At 40.7% G+C, this 21,610-nt stretch overlaps 1 protein-coding gene across 2 annotated transcripts in view; it reads right to left on the bottom strand.

Annotated features, from left to right (window-relative positions):
* The window catches only part of kcnab1a (potassium voltage-gated channel, shaker-related subfamily, beta member 1 a), a 110,939-nt gene that overhangs the window by 10,744 nt on the left and 78,585 nt on the right, over window positions 1–21,610 (bottom strand). For both annotated transcript variants that reach the window (XM_040008794.1, XM_040008795.1), the window contains exons 3-6: window positions 10,378–10,415; window positions 3,265–3,344; window positions 2,678–2,722; window positions 1,183–1,227 (exon numbers count right to left, since the gene is read on the bottom strand). In XM_040008794.1, coding sequence (XP_039864728.1) covers window positions 1,183–1,227; window positions 2,678–2,722; window positions 3,265–3,344; window positions 10,378–10,415 — 208 coding nt within the window. The remainder of the gene's footprint in view (window positions 1–1,182; window positions 1,228–2,677; window positions 2,723–3,264; window positions 3,345–10,377; window positions 10,416–21,610) is intronic.

The raw sequence follows: 21,610 nt of genomic DNA, 5'->3' as shown, positions 1-21,610 counted from the left end.
TCATAAACTGCACTTAATGAAACAACAACAACAAAAAAACAGCTTCACTTCTTTTTTATCTTAAAAAACTGAATAAGATTCTTTTTCTAAAAGTTCCAGAAATTGTGGGAATTCAAACTGGTTTTACTTTGCAGACTTAAAGTCAATTTAAGTTACTTTTGAACCCCGCTGGGCGACCAAAAAACACGAGCTCCAAATGTACATTTCAGGCTCTTTAAAGTAAATAGGTCAGCGCACGCTCAGCTGTTCAGCATCATTATGCATCCAGACTCTGCAGGAGAGAGACGTAGCACAGACTCTGCGTTTGGAGGAAATGCTTGAAAACTAGAGAATAACCTCTTCCTTATCACAAGACCCAGTTGGGCAGCCTCTGGCTTGGAGCTTGACAGACTTTCTCTTTCTTTTCTGTGTGTGTGTGTGTGTGTGTTTTGGATGTGTGTGCTATAAAGTAGATTTCTTTATCCCCTCTCCTCTCTCTCTCTGCAGTCTCAGAAGAAGGTTCTCCCATTGGTTGTTACTTTACGTGACATGTTGCCATTCAGGTTGTTAACGGAGATAAATGGACACACGAAAACACGAGGAAACTTTCTTTGGTGCAGAGAGGCAAAAGTTTGAATGCTTTGAAAGACATTAAGGATATAAAATGATAAATGTAGCAGAAACAAAAGGAGAAAATATTGTCTTTTGTATGATATTGAGTGACTTAACTAAAATACATGCTTTATTGTTATTTATCTGAACAAAGTTAGGTGGTTAGGTGGGTTTTTTGTATGATTTTTGTGAATATTTTATTTCTGTGACCCAGAAAAAAATCGTTTCACGTTTGCAAATTTACCCCAAGATCCTCGAGGTATCTTCAAATACTACTATCTTTCTGTCAGATGGTCCCTGTTTTGCTTGTATTGCAAGCGCAGATGCACAAGGACATATTTTTATTTTATTTGTATTTTATTTCTGTTGTAACACAGGAAAAGGAAGAAGAAGAAGACGGATACCAACCTTCGTGTAAACAATGCAGGATTTAAAAAGAGCTTTGCAAATGTTTCACATGAAAGAAGTGCAATGCAAGGGGTTTTTTTGCAAACAGATAATACATTACTGAGAATTTGTGAGCAACACAACCTAAAAAAATAATACAGTTCATATCATGGAAGTGAAAAGTTTGCAGGGTTTCTTACTTACTTTCCTCCCCAGTACAATTTAGTTGTAATGACCAAGCTGGATCTCCTAGAAAGCAAAGAGAAAGCAGGATAAGGCAAATTTAGTGCAATGTGCTGTATTGTAATAATGTGACGTTTCTTCCTGTTAAAAGGGAGTTTTTCCTTCCCACTGTGACCAGTGCTTGTTCATAGGGGTCATCTGATTGTCGGGGTTTTCTCTGTATTATATATGTAAGACTGTATTATAAAAAAGACTAATTACATTGCAGCTTTCCTCACTACCATGTCTGTTACAGCTATTTTCCCATTTTTAATTCATCCCTCCTTGCTAAGTTGTTTATTCAAAAGCACAGTCTTGTTGTTCCTCAATGTTTAGTCACACTGTCGGACTAATGAGCTATCCACGCAACAGGTGGGAAAATGCTACGCCCGTCTTGCTTAAGAGTTTTGATGACATCCTTGTCATTTCACATCTGGCGCTGTGTGAAATCATTAAACTCTACAGCATCTCACATGGCAGCAAAAGCAAACACGATTTCTGGTTTCACTGCATTAGAGTTGCAAATTAAATGCAGGAGCTGTGAGAGTGTTTGCAGACTTTAGTCACATGGGACAAATCAATAAATGCGCTGCAGCTCTTTATAATTATTATTCAGTGCTACCGGCACTGAATTCTCAACATATGACCAAGAAGTGTAAAGTAGAGCGCTTGTTCTTTCCATTTGTCATGACAGCACTCACAGACTGGTGTAGGCAGCTCAGTGCATGACACTGATCTGCCTAATCCACCTAATGATTAGCAAATACATGTTTCCATAGCTTCATTTAATAGAGTGGCAAGCGTTATTGTTGCATGGAGACTCCACCACTTATCACATCCTGTTGTTCTAAGACAAATTCGGTTAAGGTTATGGCTTCATATCGAACACGTCAGGCGGTGATCCCACAGTATCGCATCACTATGATCTGAAAATGCGACTTTTTGTGCAGCTTCTTTTGCAGTCAGACATATAAATGTGCAATATTTGAGCTTCCTTTGATGTTACTGTAACTCCTCTTCTCCCCGTCTCCTACAGAGCCGATCAATAATAAAAAAATGAGCATGTTTAAATAAGTCCATAAAAAGAATATTTAAATTTGTGGAAAAAATGCCTGCAGGCAGACTTTCATGTGGAAGCTATTTCGCGCTGCTGTATTGTGTCTGTATTGTCCATGAACTAGACATTTAACTTCATTTAATAAAAGAAAAACAAAACTATGATGATAAGGCAGGAATTAATACTAATAAAAGTTATTTTTTCCTTTTTTTCCTTTGAGACAAAACACAATTCCTCACTGGAAAAGAAAAAAACAAAACAAAACACAGTTTCATGCATCTTTCATCTGCAACACACACACACACACACACACACACACACACACACACACACACACAAACACACACACACCATCCTTCTCCATGTTTCTCTCTCAGGCAGAAGTATTGGAGCAATCATACGTTTTAATGTCACCATTACCTCCAGCATTTCTTCTTGATGATGTTTCCTAGAATGATTTCGGCCCTGCGAGGCAATATAAACGAAGCGTTGTTATTAAATCGCACTTTGAAATCATAAACATTCCTTCCACAGTATCGGCCCACAGTACAGTGAGGAACAAAAGAGGCCCGCATGCAAACCGGTTGTTTATGAACCAGGCAGTTGGACGGCTTAACAAAAGGGTCTTCAAAAACTTATTATACTACTTCCTGCAAGTAGAAGTCTTTTTATTGGAACTGCAGTGCTTGCTGTTGCATTACGAGGTCTCTGACATACACTTTCATCTGTGAGGTCACAAATAAAAAGACCTCACAGATGAGACGGTAACAGTGGTTGAGAAAAGCAAAGAACAGACATATGCAAGAAATTTCAAAACATTGCTACAATCCTGAACAGAAACCTACAATGAATAATGTCTGGACTTCTTTTAAGCTCATGAATAATCACACTAAATGTGACATAGTCTCTAACAGTTTAGAGAATATTATAGTAAGAGCACTTTGGTGACAGCGAGGCCGGACATCTGCAGCCCATTACACAAAAACACTGGTCTGCGTATCACCCACCTGCCGCCCGCGTACACCTCAGCTGTGTCAAACAAGTTGACTCCACTCTCGTAGGCAATCGTCATTAGCTGCTCTGCAACCTGGCAAGCGGTCAGATCGAGCACACACATGAAAAAAAAGAGAGGATACAGAAAGGTTAGTTTGCAGTTTTTATTTTACCAAAAAGGAACAATTTTTTCCCTCTTCAGGCGCCTACTGATGAATCGGCCGCGAGGGAGCCGCATTATTCCTGCATATCAATATCTTCCTTTTAAATATTCATGTGTTTCCACGGATACAGTGTCCAAGATTTACCCAAATCTCTTTCATAGTAGGAAAACATGACACACATCATCAGCCCGTGCAGCTTCGCATTTCATCTAGGAATCACTGCTGAGGAATTACAGCCAGAGGGCTTCCTCGGAGTATTATTTAACTGCAAATGAGTTTTACGCAGCACGTTACAGGCAATGGCGTATTTCAATATATCAAATATAAAAGACCACACCATCTCGAGAGCGACTTAATAACACATAATCTGGTTTAGAGAGCATACAAAATGGCTAGTATGATATTAACAAAAGAAAAACTGAGCTGAAGTGAGGCACAGAGAGCGTCCAGAGGAGCAGAAATGGCAGTCAAATACCTTCAGAAGCCAGACTGCCTCTTGGCTGGTCAGTAAGTTTGGTGTTATCAGATTCACGTGAACCTCATGTGACAGTGAACCACCTCAGTGACGCTCACCTTTATATTCATGCTTCACCTGTTGGTTCAGAACGACTGTGAACGTTTCCATTTTGATCAAGCAGAACTGTACTCGTGTGTAGCTACGCTGGAAGTTTGTTCATATTCAGATTTTATTGAGTAAGTAGGGCCGCAGTGTAATTAGCTGTGAAAAATCATTCGACTTCACGGCCGTATCAGCTCTTTTCTCTTTAGTTAATTCATGCTTTGTGCCAGTGTGTGTGTTTGTGTGTGGCTTTTTTTTTTTTAAATTTGCAGGCATGGTGACCATAAATCATCTAACTGAGATCCAATTTCCCTGAGGTGACTTTTATTACATGGAGGACTTTAAGTGAATTTACTGTCATTTCCCTGTGGAGTTCTGTAGTGACACAAGGGTGTGCTGCGTTGTGTTTGTGTTCAGGTGTCTGCGTGAAGTGCGTGAGTTTGTGCGAATGCATGTACAGTATGTGTGGGTTTTTGTGTGTGTGTGATAGCAGACAGTGGAGGCGTTGCTTCTAGAAGAATGAGATAACGTCTCCTCTGAGAAATGTTTTCAGCCTTCCTCAACCATCACTTTGCAACTAGCATGAAGCGGGATAGCATTCCTAGCCTCTGTGTGATACAGTGATAGTAAATTTGATTTTATTAGTATCTATTAGTAACTAACATTCCTTTGATGAACATGCTGAAGGCACATCCCCTGTGTAACGTAATGCAATATAGAACGGCAATAAAATGAAGGACAACACACACAAAAAGAAACAAAAGTCGTAAAAAATGGAAAAGGACCAAAAGGAAGCAAAATAAAAGTCAATAAAAAGTGCGTTTGTAAACTGATTTAAGATGTTGTAGCTACAGCAGCTCCCACATGGGCTTTTTGCTCGGAGGCAAAGCAGAAAACAGTCATTTATACTTTAAAATCCATTTTTAAAGTTAACCGCAAGCCCCAGAAAGGATTCTTGGTGAGATGATGTAGCATCACCTGTTGAAACAGCAGCACCTGTTCTCAATGGAGAAATTGCCAGCTGTGGAAAGTCTTAAAATGGCATTTTTACTTGTAGCAGCAAAGCAGGAATCCAAGTGGTGTTCCTCTACAGCAGGAAAAGAGAGAGGCATTCTCCATCTCCTGCCAACATAATACTGAGTAGTTTTAGCTGCTAAAACTACAACGAATCAGAAGAATTGTGCAGCTGCTGACTCTTTATTCTAGTGTTGCAGTGGCAAACACTTTCAGAACCACCTGGGCGAGTCATCTTTGGCCTTTATACCAGCAGAGAGGAAATCAAATCCTGTAGTCTTTTCTCTCAGTTATCTGTCCAGTTATCCATACATGAATGATGTTATGCCATGACTGAAAAAAACGAATCCAGTGTTTCAGGTTGGTGCACCCTACAGACTGTATTTAAAAGACACACGTACTACCATGACAACAGTCATTTAGTTTATTGATTCAAGATCAGCATTTTGGACGTCACCAGCTTTAGAGTGACAAGTGGACCTGACAGAGAAATCAAAAAAATTCAGGAGGCACTGAAGGCGTCCCGATCTACCTGCCGAGGTCTGAGATTGGCTGATTGTTAATCGGCCCAGTTCACACTCACAGCTATATGCTAATATGTTGTTAGCACAAAAGCTCTTCACTCTGAGTTGAGATAAAAAAGTGTTAGTGTGAAAATGTTTATAATGACAAACCTAACCAGACACTGTGACAAAGTGGAGGAGCAGTTGCAATTTTCTCCATTTGTCCCATATGTGTTTACCTTTTTTTTGCACATTGTACACATTATTCTGTTTCTAGGTATTTGCTATGATTTGCTATTTGTCAAGTAACATTGCTTCACTCACTATCCCGGGTTTGTTTGTGTAAGCGTTTTGTTGCCGGCAAATCAAACACTCTGCAAATTAAGACAAATACTAAGTTATGTTTCTTTATACTTTATTATGTTACAGATTAAGTCATTTGTTCATACTTACTCTGTTTGTCTTTTCAGTCATCATGAGTGTCAGGTGTGGGGAAACGCCCGCTTGGCATTTCCTCATTTTAAAGTCCTGATCATGTCACACATGACATCATCAGGTCAAACCAAGTGGAGGGGTTTCTTTTTCCAGAGAGATGCTTCCTTTTGTCTGTGTTAATGTTTAAAGGGATTTGTTGAATGTTTTTCCTTTTGTTAATACTGCCATTTAGTTGTGTAAATGTGCATATTAGAAGTGTGTAGAGGTTTTGTGTTTTTAGATAACCTGAGTAGAGTTTTAGATCCCTCAGTTGAGTGAGTGGTACTGGCTGGGCAATTGGAGGGAAATTGATGGCCCTATTTAAAGCCAGTCTCTACCAGATGCAGAGAGAGGAGAAGTGAGCTGTGTCACCAGAGCCATGTTATGTTGAGTTTTGTTAAATGAATTGATTTGGGGGAAGTTTTAAGTTATACATTAAATTAAGTTCACTGCAAATAAATTGCTCACCTTGGAAACCCAAAATGTCTGCATAGTCTGCTTCCCTACCACCTTCCTTGACGTTCGAGTCTGACTACTTCACAGACACCTAATCCCCTCATCTGGGTAAATAGAGACATTTTAAAGACGCTAAAAGGGGAAAAAGTAGCTAAAGCTAAACCCAAAAAGAGTTCAGAGACAACCAAAAGCCAGGAGCCTTGGTGTGAGCCTCGGTATAAGCACTGACAGGATCAAAGCATTTTTAGAAAACAAAGAAGGTCATTGTCTCATTACTGGTCAAAACGAGTCTGAAATTTGTTCTGTTACATAAATGTGTTGCATTTGCTTCTGTTTGTTTAGGTAAAATATTCAGAACCACCATCGGGTAAAATTTATTTCCATTTATTTCTTATTTGCACCTCTTTCTAGTAGCAGAGCACTTTATTTTGAAAAATCCTGTGCAGCATTTTAAAGTTCAATTAATTTTTTTTAAATAAAATAATATATTAAGAATATTAAGTTAAGAAAATCATCTCAGAAATAGGAAAAGTTGGAATAACCACAACTGGAGCCATGCCCATCTTTTATATCCAGTCTTTAATGATTCTTTACAGCAAACAGCATTTTGTTCTGTTCCCTATCTGAAAAGTAATTTTATAAGTGTTTTTTTCTCAGCCTAGTATAACCAACATCAATACAATATATTCATATATTTAATTTTTTCTTGTTTTTGTTTTTCTTCTTTTAAAGAAATGCATCAGATGCAAATCCAGTGCTTTCAGATAAGGTTCAGTGAACAGCCAGGAAAGGAAATAAAGGAAGGACATAACAGTGTCCACATTTCAAAATGGCTCATTCAGTCTCCGAGCCCTGGACTGCCATCAGACAAACAGAGCAGAATAAAAAGATGGAGCTGGATAATGGAGAGGTTAGAGAAAGGAGATGTCACTTAAGGAGAGAAAGATTTGGGGAAGAGGGATTACAGAGAATATGAAAAGCATGTTCTTTCCCTTATTGGTCTCTGCTGAGTGCAAACAGGGAAGCAACCTCATGCCAGAACTGTTGGCCACACCGGAGAGTCATTTTCAATAAAGTGAATGAATGGAGGTCTTAGGTAAGATAACAGCTACAGGATGAAGGATGAGGTAAATAAGAAGCTAATAGATGGACTGCATAACTTAAAAGTGATGACAACTTAAAGCTGACATTTATTTGCTGGTAGAGTTTGAAACATGCAGAAGAGAGCGTTACAAGGACAGACTGAATTAAACCAGAACATGAGCGATAGTTTCAGGGTGACTGCTTATTCATGACGAGTCTCACAACATGCTAACAGGCCAGTCGCTGCCAAAGAGCCGAAAGTGACATTTGTGAAGTCAGAAAGTTTGCAGTGGTGTTGAAGCATCACTGCTTACTCACTTCTGCTTTGACTTCTAGGCATTTCAGATGAACTGAATATGAGTGAGGGCCTTCAAATGATGGGATGCTTTAAAAAAACAAACAGGCAGAAACTGCAGAAGCAGCACGTCTATAAAATAAAAACCTCCTCCTGTAGTCAAACACTGAGTCACTGTGAAGTTGCAGGAACACATGGGTGGCTTCAGGCTTCTCTCCTCCTTTCCCCCCCCTTTTTTTTTCTTCAGGCGCACAAAAGGTGGAAGACAATTGGATTTCCATAGACGGATGGAGTATAATAAGAAAAAAAATTGACTTTTTTTTATTTCCTCACACAACCTTAGAATCAAGGCCGCAGCAGCCTCCCACATACAACCCACACAACCTTAAGCGAGGATTTTATGACTGCGCTGCCTCCTCCCCTTTCAAACTCACTGCATCAACGTTGACACGAACAAGAGACGTCGTCTTCAAATTCACTTTATGATTTATGGATCCACTTTTGCCCTTTTTGAATGAGTAAGCAATATCAGCGCCACGAACTTCCTGCCTGTCTGGGAATGTGTTATCGTTAAGATGAGGATGAGGCGCTTTGATAAGACGCGCTCTCCAAAAATTGCCCAGCGTTAGAAAATCTATACTAATATTTATGTCTTCCAATATCAATAATGTTATTACACGATTATTCTGAATACAAATAAAGGGAAAATATTAGTGTTTTATGCATTTTTATCTCCGTTTGTGTGCTACAGTTGTTGTGCATTTCTTAATGAGGACAGGGACGCTGAACCCTGCTGAGGACGTTTTAGCAAATTTAGGGCAGACTTGATGACAATGACATTGAACAGGGCACTGGAGGACTGGTTAACCTACCAGCACTGCATGTAATGATAGTTCTCTTGCTTTTGCATGTCCATCGAGACCCTCTGTCTGCCCTACCAGCTTCTTTTTCTGGTTGTTCCTACCATAGATCACTTTACAGAGAAGATTTAAAAATTTAAAACCACGTTCACACGAGCCAGCCAGAATTGATCATAACGCTCCCAGCTGTCACAGCCTGAAGAGTCTGAGTGATGCTACTGACACTGAACTGCGGACGTTCAGGATAATGGAAGGGGGAAAGGGTGCTGAGCTTTGAGTGAGGGTACCAAGTAAGTCAACGCCAGCAACCCTAAGGAAAGAAAAATAATACTCTTACATAAGCTCGGTGCTTCTGCGTACCCCTGGGTGAGAGCTGTTCTCTTCTGTGTCAATTTAAGTGTGTGCATATGTGCGTATGTGCGGTGACCAAGACCGGGACCCCAGGGGCAACATCAGAGCACGTTAGAGTTCATCAGCATAAGTGCAAAGGAGAATTCGGTGTGCACACGTAGCCATCATGCTGACCTTTTCTGTCCTGTGTGGACCAAAGTGTTGCGATCCAAACAACGCAACTCATCGAACCTGAGGTATGGGTGAAGGCTGTGACTTTAAAGGAATAAAGCAATACAAAGTGAAACTGTGGAGTAATTGAGCCTGTGGGTGTTAGAGGGCTCTGTCAGTATGGTGTGCTGAAGGTTAACTGTGACACCACTCAGTCAGAAAAAAGCAGTCCTGACAGATGTCCCACAGTAACAGTTCTTTGGTGAACTTATGACTCTAACTGTTGTACAGAATGAAAAATCCCTTCACCAGATTATGTTTTTGCTCCTTTGTATTTTGTTTGATGGATTGTAGTTAGAAGAATTAACCTTCCTGGAGGACTACACAGCTGCACCTGCTTCAGGATCCTACAGACTTTCAAATAAATACGACACAGAAAAAAGAAAAACTGGAAGTGTCAGTGGCGGGGCGTGGTCTGCGGTGCCACTGCAGGGGAGGCGGACGCACCTGAGCGGCATCTGCAATCATGCCTCGCCGGCTTAAAGTCTGTACTGGGTCCTGCTGTAATGGTTGTTGTTAGTATGTGTCGGGTTGTGAGCTGCGGAGCTGCAGCCGACTGCGTTTGTACAGCAACCGTGCATTAATAAAGTACGCTGCAAAACATGGACATGTCGTTTCCTCTGCCGTGGATCATTTACAGTGTCAATCTGTATTTATTCTGATTCAAAACCCCCAAAAAAAGATTGCATCTTTTTCTTTTTTAAACAAGAAATAAAACAGCGGAGAACAGAAATGGCTACGGATGACCACTCTACCTCGAATGCTGCCAACTTGTCTTGGCCTGCAGCCTTTTTTGACTTTGTTGGTAATTTTCAAAGGGAATTCAGTTTTGAATTCATTCCTTTTTTATGGCGAGTGGGCAGTGATGTGAGTGTAATTTTAAGCTACATTGTCTATTATGGCTCATCAGTTTCCTATATCAGTGCACTTGGACCCTTTTTTGCTGTTTCATCCATAAGTAAGGCAGCTTTCTCTATATAGCATATTTAATTGCATTTAAACATTTGACAGGCAAAAAAGTTGTGTCATTATTTAATAGGTAAAAAAAGAAGCCACACCAACCAGTCTAATGTGCCATACACTGTACATCAATGTAATCAATGCACAGACTGCACTGACATCAAGTAGACATGTAAAATAAAGGAAAGCGTTTCATACCTCGTCTGTTATCTGTCCTCCAAATGTCACCCATGTACCTGGAGGGAAGAGAGGCAGAGACATTTCATTGTTAGGGAACATTTCTTTACTGTCAGTCCTTCCTGTCTGTGTAAGTGTGTGTGTGTTTGTTTGACATCGTGAAGTAAACAGAACTAATCCCGGGGCTGTGACACCATTCGAGGGAGGCTGTCAAGTTCCCAAGAGAAAAATCTGTCCTGTTTAGAGCTGCTGCTCAGTACTGAAGTATCACCTAGTGTGAGCCCCTGTTAGCCCTCTCTGTCTTTACTGATGACTGTTCGTTTGCTACGGCCGTGCATATTTGGAAGACCTTGCATCCCCTGTCCTCATGTGCTTGTGAATGTGAGAATAATGACGCCACAGTCCCGATTGTCCCGCAGACAATACCGATAAGCCAGACAAAAGGCTGAGCCGCCACAACCAGAGGAGACACTAAATCCTCAGCACATTCCCTCAGGGAATTATGCACATAGCTTTCTATTCAGATTGAGTGAAAACAGTTTTAGCTATCTGAAAGGGTCCCACTCTGCCAGACAGACAGAGAGACAGGAACACCTTTTTATATCAGTAAAGTGTCTGCTGCTCACCTGTTAATGCAGAAAGGATTATGTGTATTTTGGTAGTTGCAAGAAAATCTGGGCTGCCTGACAAGATATGAGGCAGTTCACCTGTGAAGTTTGGCAGCAGGTCCTTGGAAACTGTCATCACATATTTTTTCCTAAATTGAGCTAAAGGAAACTTCCAAAAATGGACCGTGTCGGATAAAATGGTGATTAGGCATTGCACAACTTTGCCAGTCTTCTGTTGCCTTCATCGAATTCCATGCATGAATAAACATCGCAATTTCAGCCTAAACACCAGAAAGCCCTGGTGGAACATTTCATAACTAATTATGTTTTTTCGTGGTCACCAAATCATAAATTGACTGGTTCATAAATAGGCACTTTTCTAGTCTACTTTAGCACTCAACGCACTTTATACAACCTGTCTCATTCACACATTCATACACTTTTTACTGCATCAGTGAGCTTTCTGTCTAGCTCTGCGCCACAATCACCCTACAAGCAGCTACAGTCACCTAATGCAACTGTATCACAAGGGCATTAAGAAAGGCTGAAGAAAGTTTACCACTTTATGAAAGACAATGTGTTCAGACAGTTAAACAGTTAAACAAAAGGTCACATTTTTGCTATCATCTATTGTACATAACATCTTTAAAATATTCAGAAATTTAAGAGAAATAATAATCCTGAACCCCATCCCCCACTCCCCAAACTTTTCCACTGGTAATACTTTTATTCATACACTATATGAATAAAAGTATGACAAATCTATGCCACGAAGCTCCTTGTGTACAGTTTTTGTACTGATGTTAATGCCAGAGGAGATTTAGAGCTCTGCAGTTCCTGAGCCAGCAGAACATTGGTCACTTTCATTCACTGTGCACCTCTCCACAACCTCACTCTCTACCTTTACAGGGTCTACCACTCCATGGCTAAGTTACTGTAGTTCCTAAAGTTATTTATCCAACCAACCAACCAACCATCCATCCATCCATCCATCCATCGGGCAGCAGCAGTCTAAGGAGAGAAACCCAGACCACTCTATCCCTAGCCACCTCATCCAGCTTCTCTGAAGGAGACCGAGACATTCCCAAGCCAGACAGGCTTTAAGGTATCCTGGAGGGATTACATCCTACCCAGTGCCTCTTCCTGGTAGGACATGCCAGGAACACCTCACCTAGCAGACTTTCCGAGTCGCCAGAAATTGGCTCAACTGGCTCTTTCTGAGTAGTAGCAGCTTTACTCCAAGTGACTCCAAAAATGACCAGTGTCTTAACTCTCCTTTTACTCGTGAACAATACCCTGACATACTTAAAACTCCACCACTTGACCATAAACATTTCCATTTTACATTATTACCACTCACAGCTGATCGGAGGAGGAGGAAAACATTTCGTAAACTGATTTGCTGCAACAGTGGCATCCGATTACATCTCCACGCTTGAATTCAGTGAGATCTTTAGGAGGACTGATTCTTTCACAAAGCCTTGACTGCATGGCTACACGCTCGTCTTTATACACCTGTGACAATGGGACTGAAAACACCTGGACCTACACAGTCCAACTATGTACTTCAGTCTCAGGACAACTTCCGTTTTACAATGGGCTTCACAGAGGACGATTTCAGCGCCAATACTGATCCAGAACATAACACATTTCACAAGCATCAGTTAGATTTTTATTAATCTATTCATACTCACTGATCTCTTTTTGTAACACATATAAACATTTTATTTGGATCACGTGAATTTCATGTACTGACCTATACATTTTGATCATTTTTAGTACAAACATTACTTTCAGTAAGTCACAGAGAACATGGTGTGTCCTATCTTTCTCTCAGTATTCATTTCCAATAGTGATGAGGCTAATAAAGCAACCCCTCCAACCAACTAGCCAACCGATCACTCTCTTTCTTAGGATATTTGTTAATTACCTCCGGGCCATGCTAGTCTCCACCTATTTCTGCTCTCTTTTTTATTAAAGGTATTATATCGTCATTCTCTTGCCCACTCCGTGCTCTAGTGGTCCCAATTTCACACCAAGTGAACACGCAGTCTTTCTTCTTCAGGCCTTGTTGACCTCAGCAGCTCGGCTGTCATGAAACAATTTATAAACCTCAGAGAAAGCGTCGGGAAATGAGAAGAAACTCTTCATTCCCAACAGGCAGGATGCTTTTGATATCCTACAGCTCATTATTCCATACATTGCAGCATCATCAACTCCACTGAGGTTTAACTTACAGATGACCCCCGGAGGATGTATTGGATCTTTTTGGTGCATAATGAAACTGATTTAATAAGGAGCTAAAAAAAAAGATGGGGTTTAAACACACATCATCATCAAAAGTTTTTTAAGCAGAGGTGGAGCCTGGGTGAAGTGACGCCTGCGGCGTGTGGAAAAAGCTGCCTTTAGACTTCCTTAACACAAGTTACCATGGCAGCTTCCGTACGCCTCGAGTGTACCTGCGGTGCAGTCATGAGGGCTAATCCTTATTATACAGTGTATGTACAGCGCGGGTCATTTCTTATCAACACGTGCGCACAAAGTTCGCCGCTGTGTGTTGTAATATCCGTGTCGACATTTGGACGTTGTGTGTGTCTGTGTGTGTGTGGGCTCAATCATCCCTTAAAGCTGTCTCCAGCATGGTGGAAATGTAATCACAGCTGACGATGTCCAGTGGCTGCTCTGGGCTTTGTGTCTGAGGCTCAGCGTGGGATGAAAACCCTGCGGAGCTCTAGTGTCAAGGCCACTGCTCTCCGAGATCCAGCTGACGTTTCTGTTTGATGGAAATTAAAGCCCTGAAAAAAGACAAGCTTTCTTTTTTTTTCCTCTTTTTTTTTTTCTTGCAGCTGCCAGTGGAAAGTGCTGGAAGAGTCACTTGATGTTGCTATGCAACAATAATAAACCTGATAACCTTGCAGTGCCTTTTTCTAAACCTAAAAAGTGTTCACATCAAGAAACAAATCAGTAACATTTATGATAATGGAACAGACATAAGTCTAAATGCCTTTCTCATTTCGGCTTCCTCGACCTTTTCTATCAGATTAGAATTTGTTTTCAAAAAGCAGGTGAAGTAAAACCAAAATAAACCAATACGATCCCAAGAAGAAGTTAAAGGGGAGGAATATGATGAGAATATAAGCAGCTTTGTGGAAAGAGCTTTGTGTGAGTCCTTTTAACCTAAATTTCTCAGAAGTGGACCCAAGTCCGGTGCCTGGCAGTGTGATGGATGGCACAAATTTAGATGAAGCATTTCTCTGTCTCACTTAAACCGACCTCTTCACTCTTCTTTTCAGTATTTTGAACCTTTCTGGCTGCAAATGGAAAGGCTGAGTCAGCAAAGGTACTGAAAGTTCGAAGTGAGTATATTAAACTAACAAAAATCCCCTGGTCCTTCCAACGACACACTGTGGGGCTATTTAAATGTCTAAAATCAGTTAATAACCATATTTATGTATGGATATGAACCTCCATACTGAGGCATATGCATATTTATGCATAGCTAGATATGCATGTTTTTTGGTATTTTGACCTGTATTTCATACCTTGTATGGTGCCTTTTATTTTTATAATACATACACACAAACACAAAGAAAAACTCATTCTCTCTCTCTCTCACGCACACACACACACACACACACACACGCACACACACACACACACACCACACACACACACACACACACACACACACACACACACACACACACACACACACACAGACTCCTTTGGACCTATTTTCATTCCAGTTTTATGCCTTTGTCTCCTGCACAAGTTTTATTGATTTTCATCCTTCGTCTCCTGTTAAATCCATATCTATTTCTACCTTGTCTACTCTTTTGGCTACAGTGTGGCTCACAGGTAGTGAACAAGCCAACAACATAAGAAAGTATATATATATATATAAATTCTAGAAATACAGGAACTTAAAAAAAGGCATTTGTCATAAACTGCCTCATCTCTTGTTCATAAGATGATCAGCAAGAGCCAGCTCAGATCGTCAGATGCAGTTTGTTGGCAGTGGTTATATCACTACCTGAAGACCAAGGTTACAGCCACAGAGGACTTGAGTGAAAAGTAGGAGGAAACTTTAAGTGTTGCATGGCGAAGTATGACTGATTACTGAGGCTGAACTAATGAAGGTGATCATTTTCGTTGAATTGCATGAAAGTACAAGTCAAAGTTAATCTGTTAATCTCGGCGACACGCACACAGAGGTCCGACCTCTTCCTGTCTTAAACACTGCAGGATTTTCCAGGAGAGCCATTTTAAGAATTCATCAATCAATTGTGCCGCATCAGTGCAGCAGGCTTTAAAGGGGGAAAAAAGGTCCTGGATTGTGTGCTATGAGCGAGATGACAGATTACAAAGTTTTTGGGTTCACACAGAAGTGCTGAAGACTCAAATAATGCTGATCATGAATTCTGCATCGACTTTATTTTTGGTTTTGTCAGCAACTAAAAATAGGTTTCCACAAACACTCTGTTTTCCATGTTCCACAACCAATCAGCACTGCTGGAGCCAGTGTGTGTTGACAGCATAGTGAGGCCACTGCAGACCCCTATAGGCACTCTGTTAGCTTTCTCACTGACTGAAGAGATAATGGTTTATCTGCAGCAGCAGACAGCCAACACTGAGAGGACGCGATGAATTCACTAATCACCTATCAGTTAATCCACCCTCCAGGTCTCTCACTTGTGATAATCACCTTTTTAAAAAAATCAATTCATTTTCCATTAACTGGTGAGAGGTTTTTACATTTGCAGACAGTCGTTACACGGTCTGTGACTTTTTCAGTTTCATATGAAAATAAATTGAGCTAACATGACATTAGGCTTTGACTGAATGTGGAACAGGTTGATTAATTGTTAGTGGGATGGAAATAACTGATTAAACTGAGCTTCAGATACTAATAAACAGATTATATTTAACTGTCAGCTTCAGCGAGATTGTGTAAACGGTTTCTTATTGTGGAAGGCTGCCAGGAAAAATAGGAGGCAGAACTCGCTGAGTAGTGTTGGATTAATAAACAGTTTTTTCCCACTTGTTTGCACGTCGTTAAAAGACAGATTAATCTGAAAACACTGCAAAGTGAGCTTTGTCTGGTGGTGTGATCATTGCACTGCCTGCTGTAACTGCACAGGCACACAGCTTCTGCATACTCGTGCTGAGAAGGAGTTTCAATTCAGTTCTTTAGAACTTGAATAGGACTGCAACAGAAATGCCCCTGCACACTAGTGTGTGTCAGCTAGACTGAGCAAACTTAAACTGAGGACTGCAGAACAATTTCTAAATAACTGAAGTTTCCCGTCTTCATGAAAATCCAAATCATGAACTTTTATGCCTTTTATGAGTGTCCTGAGAGAATGATTCTTTTTTATGATTAAGTATATCTAAGATCCAAATATATTTTATGATGACCAATACCGTGGAGTACTTTATGTACTTAAGGCACTTTTAAAATCTTACACTTATCTGTAAAGTGCTGTGAAACAAACTTGTTCAAATCTTTGCACTTGCCAAAACAGCCCTGACCCGTCGAGTCGTGGACTCCATTCCTCTGAAGGTGTGCTGTGGTATCAGGATGATGTCAGCAGCAGGTCCTTTAAGCTGCGAGGTGGGGCCTCCATGGATTGGACTGAGCTCTGGGAAGAGGTCACAGCCACCAGGGAATCCTAGTGCTAGGTGTTGCCCGGGTAACACTCACCCAGCTATTCAAGTGATGTGAAAGAAAACATGGTTCATCAAACCAGACCAACTTCTTCCACTGTTTCATGATCCAGTGCTGAACAGATGTCAGCATGGGCACTCTGAATGCTCTGTGGCTATGCAGCCCCATGCACAACAAACAGCGACAGACTGTGCATTCTGACACCTTTCCATCAGAATTAGCATAAACCTTTTTGGCAATGTGAGCTACAGCAGCTTGTCTGTTGGATCTGACCACACGGGCCAGCCTTCGCTCACCATGCAGATCAATTAACCTTGGCCACCCGTGACCCTGTTGCTGGTTCACTACGGCTCTTCCTTTGACCACTTTTGATAGATGCTGACCACTGGAGACCAGTAACGCCCCACAAGAGCTGCAGTTTGGAGATGCGCTGACCCAGTCGACCCAGTCATCTAGCCATCACAATATGGCCTTTTGTCAAACTCGCTCAAATCCGTGCGCTCGTCCATTTTTACTGCTTCCAACACATCACTAACTTTGAGGACAAGATGTTCCCTTGCTCCATAATATAGCCCAGCCACTAACAGGTGCTATGATGGAGATACAATCAGTGTCATTCCCTTCACCTGTCTGTGGTCATAATGTTATAATGTTATGTAGTTATTTCTTGACAACTGTAGACAGAAATATGGACACCTTACCATGCTCATTAGCTCATTGTCCGGATGAGCTAACATTTCATTTGTCACATCTTTTGAATTAAAAAGTGTCTAAAAGATTTGCACAGAAACATACGTGCATGTCATTAAACGCTCTCACTGCACACTCCAGATTTCATCCTTCTACATCCTTCTAGTGTTAAAATAGAGTTTGGATGGAGAAAGGATTGCAGATGAGGAGAGAAGAAGCGCGGTCCACAGAGATAAAGACAGAGTGAGCGATGGAGACAAAGCAAGGGCAAAACTGCTAAACAAAGAAAGTTAGCAGTTATGTTGTTTGTTTTCCTCTTTTTTTCTTGACTTTCCCCGTTCTTGTCTTCTCAGCTCTCCCTCCAAACTGCACTGTGTCCCTGGGAATTGGACTTGTTGGGAATGCTAATTCATCTGTGGTGCAGGTTATCTTTTACATTTTGAGTAAGCACAAGGAAACAGCTTGGAAACAAGCTATGCTAAGTGTTCTTAACCGAATCCCTCAGTTACAAAAAAATCATGTTCTTAATCAAATACCTGCATTAAACATTAACACAACCTGATTTTGGTGACAATGACACTTTTTCCAAATATTTGAATTAATTGTAAAATTTATTTGAAAAAAATAACCTCAGCAAATTGAATATAATAGTGATCTATCCTAGTAATGGAAACTGAAATTGTTCTACTTTATTATTTATGTTTTATTTGCAGTACTGCAATTACACCTTAAATATATCGAAAATGTTGCTTTTCTCCTCTTTTGTTTAAGTGCACCTCAGCAGTGTTGCTCTGAATCTTAAACACAGCAGCAGTCATTATTTTTGCAGTAGCTGCAGTGTGAAGTCAGCCACTCCGTGTCAAGGTCAATTTGCTCCTTTATTGTTACATAACTCTTGGATGCTTTATCTAAAACACACTTCTTTTTGGCCAAGTTGAGCAGTTTCTAACTTTTAAAAGCAGCCCTGGGTCCTTGGTTAGAGTGCAGCAAAGATAAAATCACTGAATCACTGAAACTGACATGATTAACTCATCTGTATGGATCTAATGTCTCAGTGTGAAAACCAGGATTATTTACAGTTTAAAACTGATGAGATCTCAGGATTTGCCAGTAAACAGGTGGGAAAACATTTTCAACTGCTTAAACCACATGTTCACAAAGGTCTGTGTATCCCCCATGGCATCGTCATAACTTTGCAAACTGACAGCCATGATTTAACATGACTGACTGAGTGTGTCATCATATTTTGTTCTGATGAACTTTGGTCTGACAGTACAGTAGAGCTATGAGAATAGCTACAGACAAGTCTCTCACAGCGTACACCCATTACATCCTCATCTATTTTCTCTACCATCAAGTGTGACAATGAAACACAATTTAGCATCCTGCCCTTTGCCGTCTCTCTTCCCCCCCCCCTCCCCTGCCAGCATCATGTCTGGCCTGCGCGCAGCGTGTGGCAGGTAGCTAGCATTATGCTGACCTTTTCTGCACTGTGGATTTCAGCCAGTTTGAATCAGACATCTCAATCTTCCATGAACCACCTGAGGCAGCAGCCCTCAGCATCGTCCTGAGGAGGAGCCAAACCTTACAGCCACACAAGTAAAAGTTCTGCACTGCACACAAAGGCGTCCCTGGAAAATAATTTTGTGTCAGCTGCATATTTATTTAAAAATCCATTCAGCAAGCTGTGTCACCTTAAAATTAAAGGTGGTGCATGTTTGTATAGTATATACATAGTATACTACACATAAACACCTCTTAATATACAGTATGAATGGCATGAGGTACTTTTTAATGATGCTTCAAAAACTTACACGTCTGATTTAGCCTTTGCAGTAATTTTTGTCGCCCAACAAAAGGTTTGAGGTTTTGCAGACACGTGACCACTAGCCACGTTAACTCAGCCGCCATTTTGAATGTACGACAACCATGGCGACAATGTAGGATCAAGTGAATGAGGCTCCAGTTCCACAAGCCTAGAGAGTCGTCTGTGACCATCTGGAAACCACTTGACACCAGGGGGAAAAAGAGTATTCCCCAGCCGGCTGACAAAATCCTCCACGTGATTGCATTGGTAGCTAGCATGTCGCAGCCACCAAATTAATCACCCTCCAGCTACTCTCGGAGCTGTAGCGAAACTGTGAAACAGACAATGCAAAGTAGAAAAAGCAAAAAAATGTAACAGCTGTGCCTAAGCGCCTCATCCAACATGTTTCAAACGTGCAACTTTTACTCTGAAGGTGAACCTATCCCACTTCAACTTTGCAATGAACTTTCTCAAATTTTACTACCGCTGGGCTAAAAGTTAGTGGGTATTTACAGATACATGAGAAACTACAGACAACTATGACAATTTCCTGCAAACAAAGCAAGATCTAAGAGGTTTTTGATGCAGAAAGTGTTTGGGAGAAAAAAATGTAATAAGCAGAGACCTCACACTCTGGGTGGGTGGCAGTCTGCCTCAACCAGCTCGGGTGAAAGGAGAGAAAAAAGTCCATGAGAAAAATTAATGCCTTATGGATCTATATTAACCCGAGACACGAGCACAGAGAAACTTTCCTCCTGCGCTCTCTATCGGGAAATAGCCAAGTGAAGTAAAAATAACCACAGCACATTTTGAGTGGAATCGTCTCAAATAACCTAGAAACTGTTTCATTCAGTGTTGTTTCATGTCAATCAAGCATCACAAGTGGTGCATGTATTGTAAGGGTAAAATTAGCCAGTGTCTTGAACCAGACGTGCAGTTTAGGCTGTAAACAGAGTAGAAGGTACAGCTGGAAAATGGAATCAAGAAAGCAAATTGGGTCGACTTGACGTGTCTGAGATCGGCAGCACTTCTTATGAACATGAGAAGTCGGGACAACTGACAAATAGTTAAGGAACAACATCAGTGTGTCAAAAACATAACGAACGCAGGTAAAGAAAACTCTGTGTTTAACCGCGACTACTTTAAAATGCTAAAAAAGCTGCTCACTCACAGATGAAGATGCAGCCTTCATCACTAGACATGAATGTCCAAGAGTAATTCAGGCCAGGTGTTTGCTCTCTGCTGAAGCTTTGAGTGCACAGCGGTGGTCAGAATGGGACAGGAAGCAATCTAACCGGAACATTAATGATGTAGGAGCTCATCTGGCCCTGAATCCACCACAATTCACAAATTATTGACTGCAAAATGAAAAATGTGACCTTGATCTGAGCACAGTTTAGATGAAAAACCATTAGAAGAACATTGTGTGCAAGTTTCAATAAAATCTGACCGGGACTAAAGGAGTAGCAACCCTTGAGGTCATCACTCCTTCAGCCAGATGAGCTGAAAATAGCAGCCCTGCTGAAAGCTAGGCTTGCTCGTGATCATGACCTTTACTGGGAGATCGGCCAAACTTAAATCAGGTACAGATCGATTTTGATGCACCTGATCCCAGAACTTTTTGATCACACCTTGTATCTACTACTACTCTAGAAAACACACTGTGAGTTTTGATATGATTTTGTTGATGGTCGCTGCTTGACCACCTTAAGAGTAAGCGCCACCAGTACTCCTTAACTATTGTCAAACTGTTACAAACTATTTTCCTGTTGCACATGCCATCAATTTATATTCACCTCTGCAAAAATGTTTCTGATAGGTACACTAAAGATGATTAAGGCATTTCATCATTATATGTAGTTTTATTTGCACGGCCCTTAGCTTTAAACAAACCCAAGTTTCCCTTTCTAACTGGTACGATGTTAGTGGTGGAGAAGGACTCTTGAGAATATACATGACTTATTTATAAATGATGGTAGAGTGCAGCGACTATGATTGGATCAGTGTGTGCAATATCAGAGGACTTCCACAAAAAAATTGGACAGGAAAAAATAATAAATATTTTAGCTTCTGTGAATCTGAGTTGGTAATGATCTCTAGTTTCTCTATAACTTCAAAAGCTGGACTGAAATTAAACATATTATGTGTTTAAATATGTGGGTTGGCATTCAAGCTGGACAAATGTTTAACAAATAAACTAGAGTATATATTTTTCTTGTAAGAAATGAAAAAAAAACCACTTTCACACTAATATTATATTAGATGATAGTTGAGTTGCTCTCTTCTTTTCCACAGCGAGCAGCTCCATGTGTGTGATCTGGAAGACTTTTACACTGGATGCCTTTCCTCACATAACCCCCAAATGGATTTGTGTCTCTTCCCAGGATTGAACTGGAAATCTTCATTAGTTGAATGTGTAAACCACTACAGTATTTATCAAAGCATCAAAAATAAATTGGAAGAGTGGGCCACGAATCAAAA

This window comes from Simochromis diagramma, unplaced genomic scaffold (assembly GCF_900408965.1).
Source record: "Simochromis diagramma unplaced genomic scaffold, fSimDia1.1 OVJJ01000344.1, whole genome shotgun sequence".
In the NCBI taxonomy this organism is placed as follows: Eukaryota; Metazoa; Chordata; class Actinopteri; order Cichliformes; family Cichlidae; genus Simochromis; species Simochromis diagramma.
This window is presented reverse-complemented; position numbering and strand designations above follow the sequence as displayed.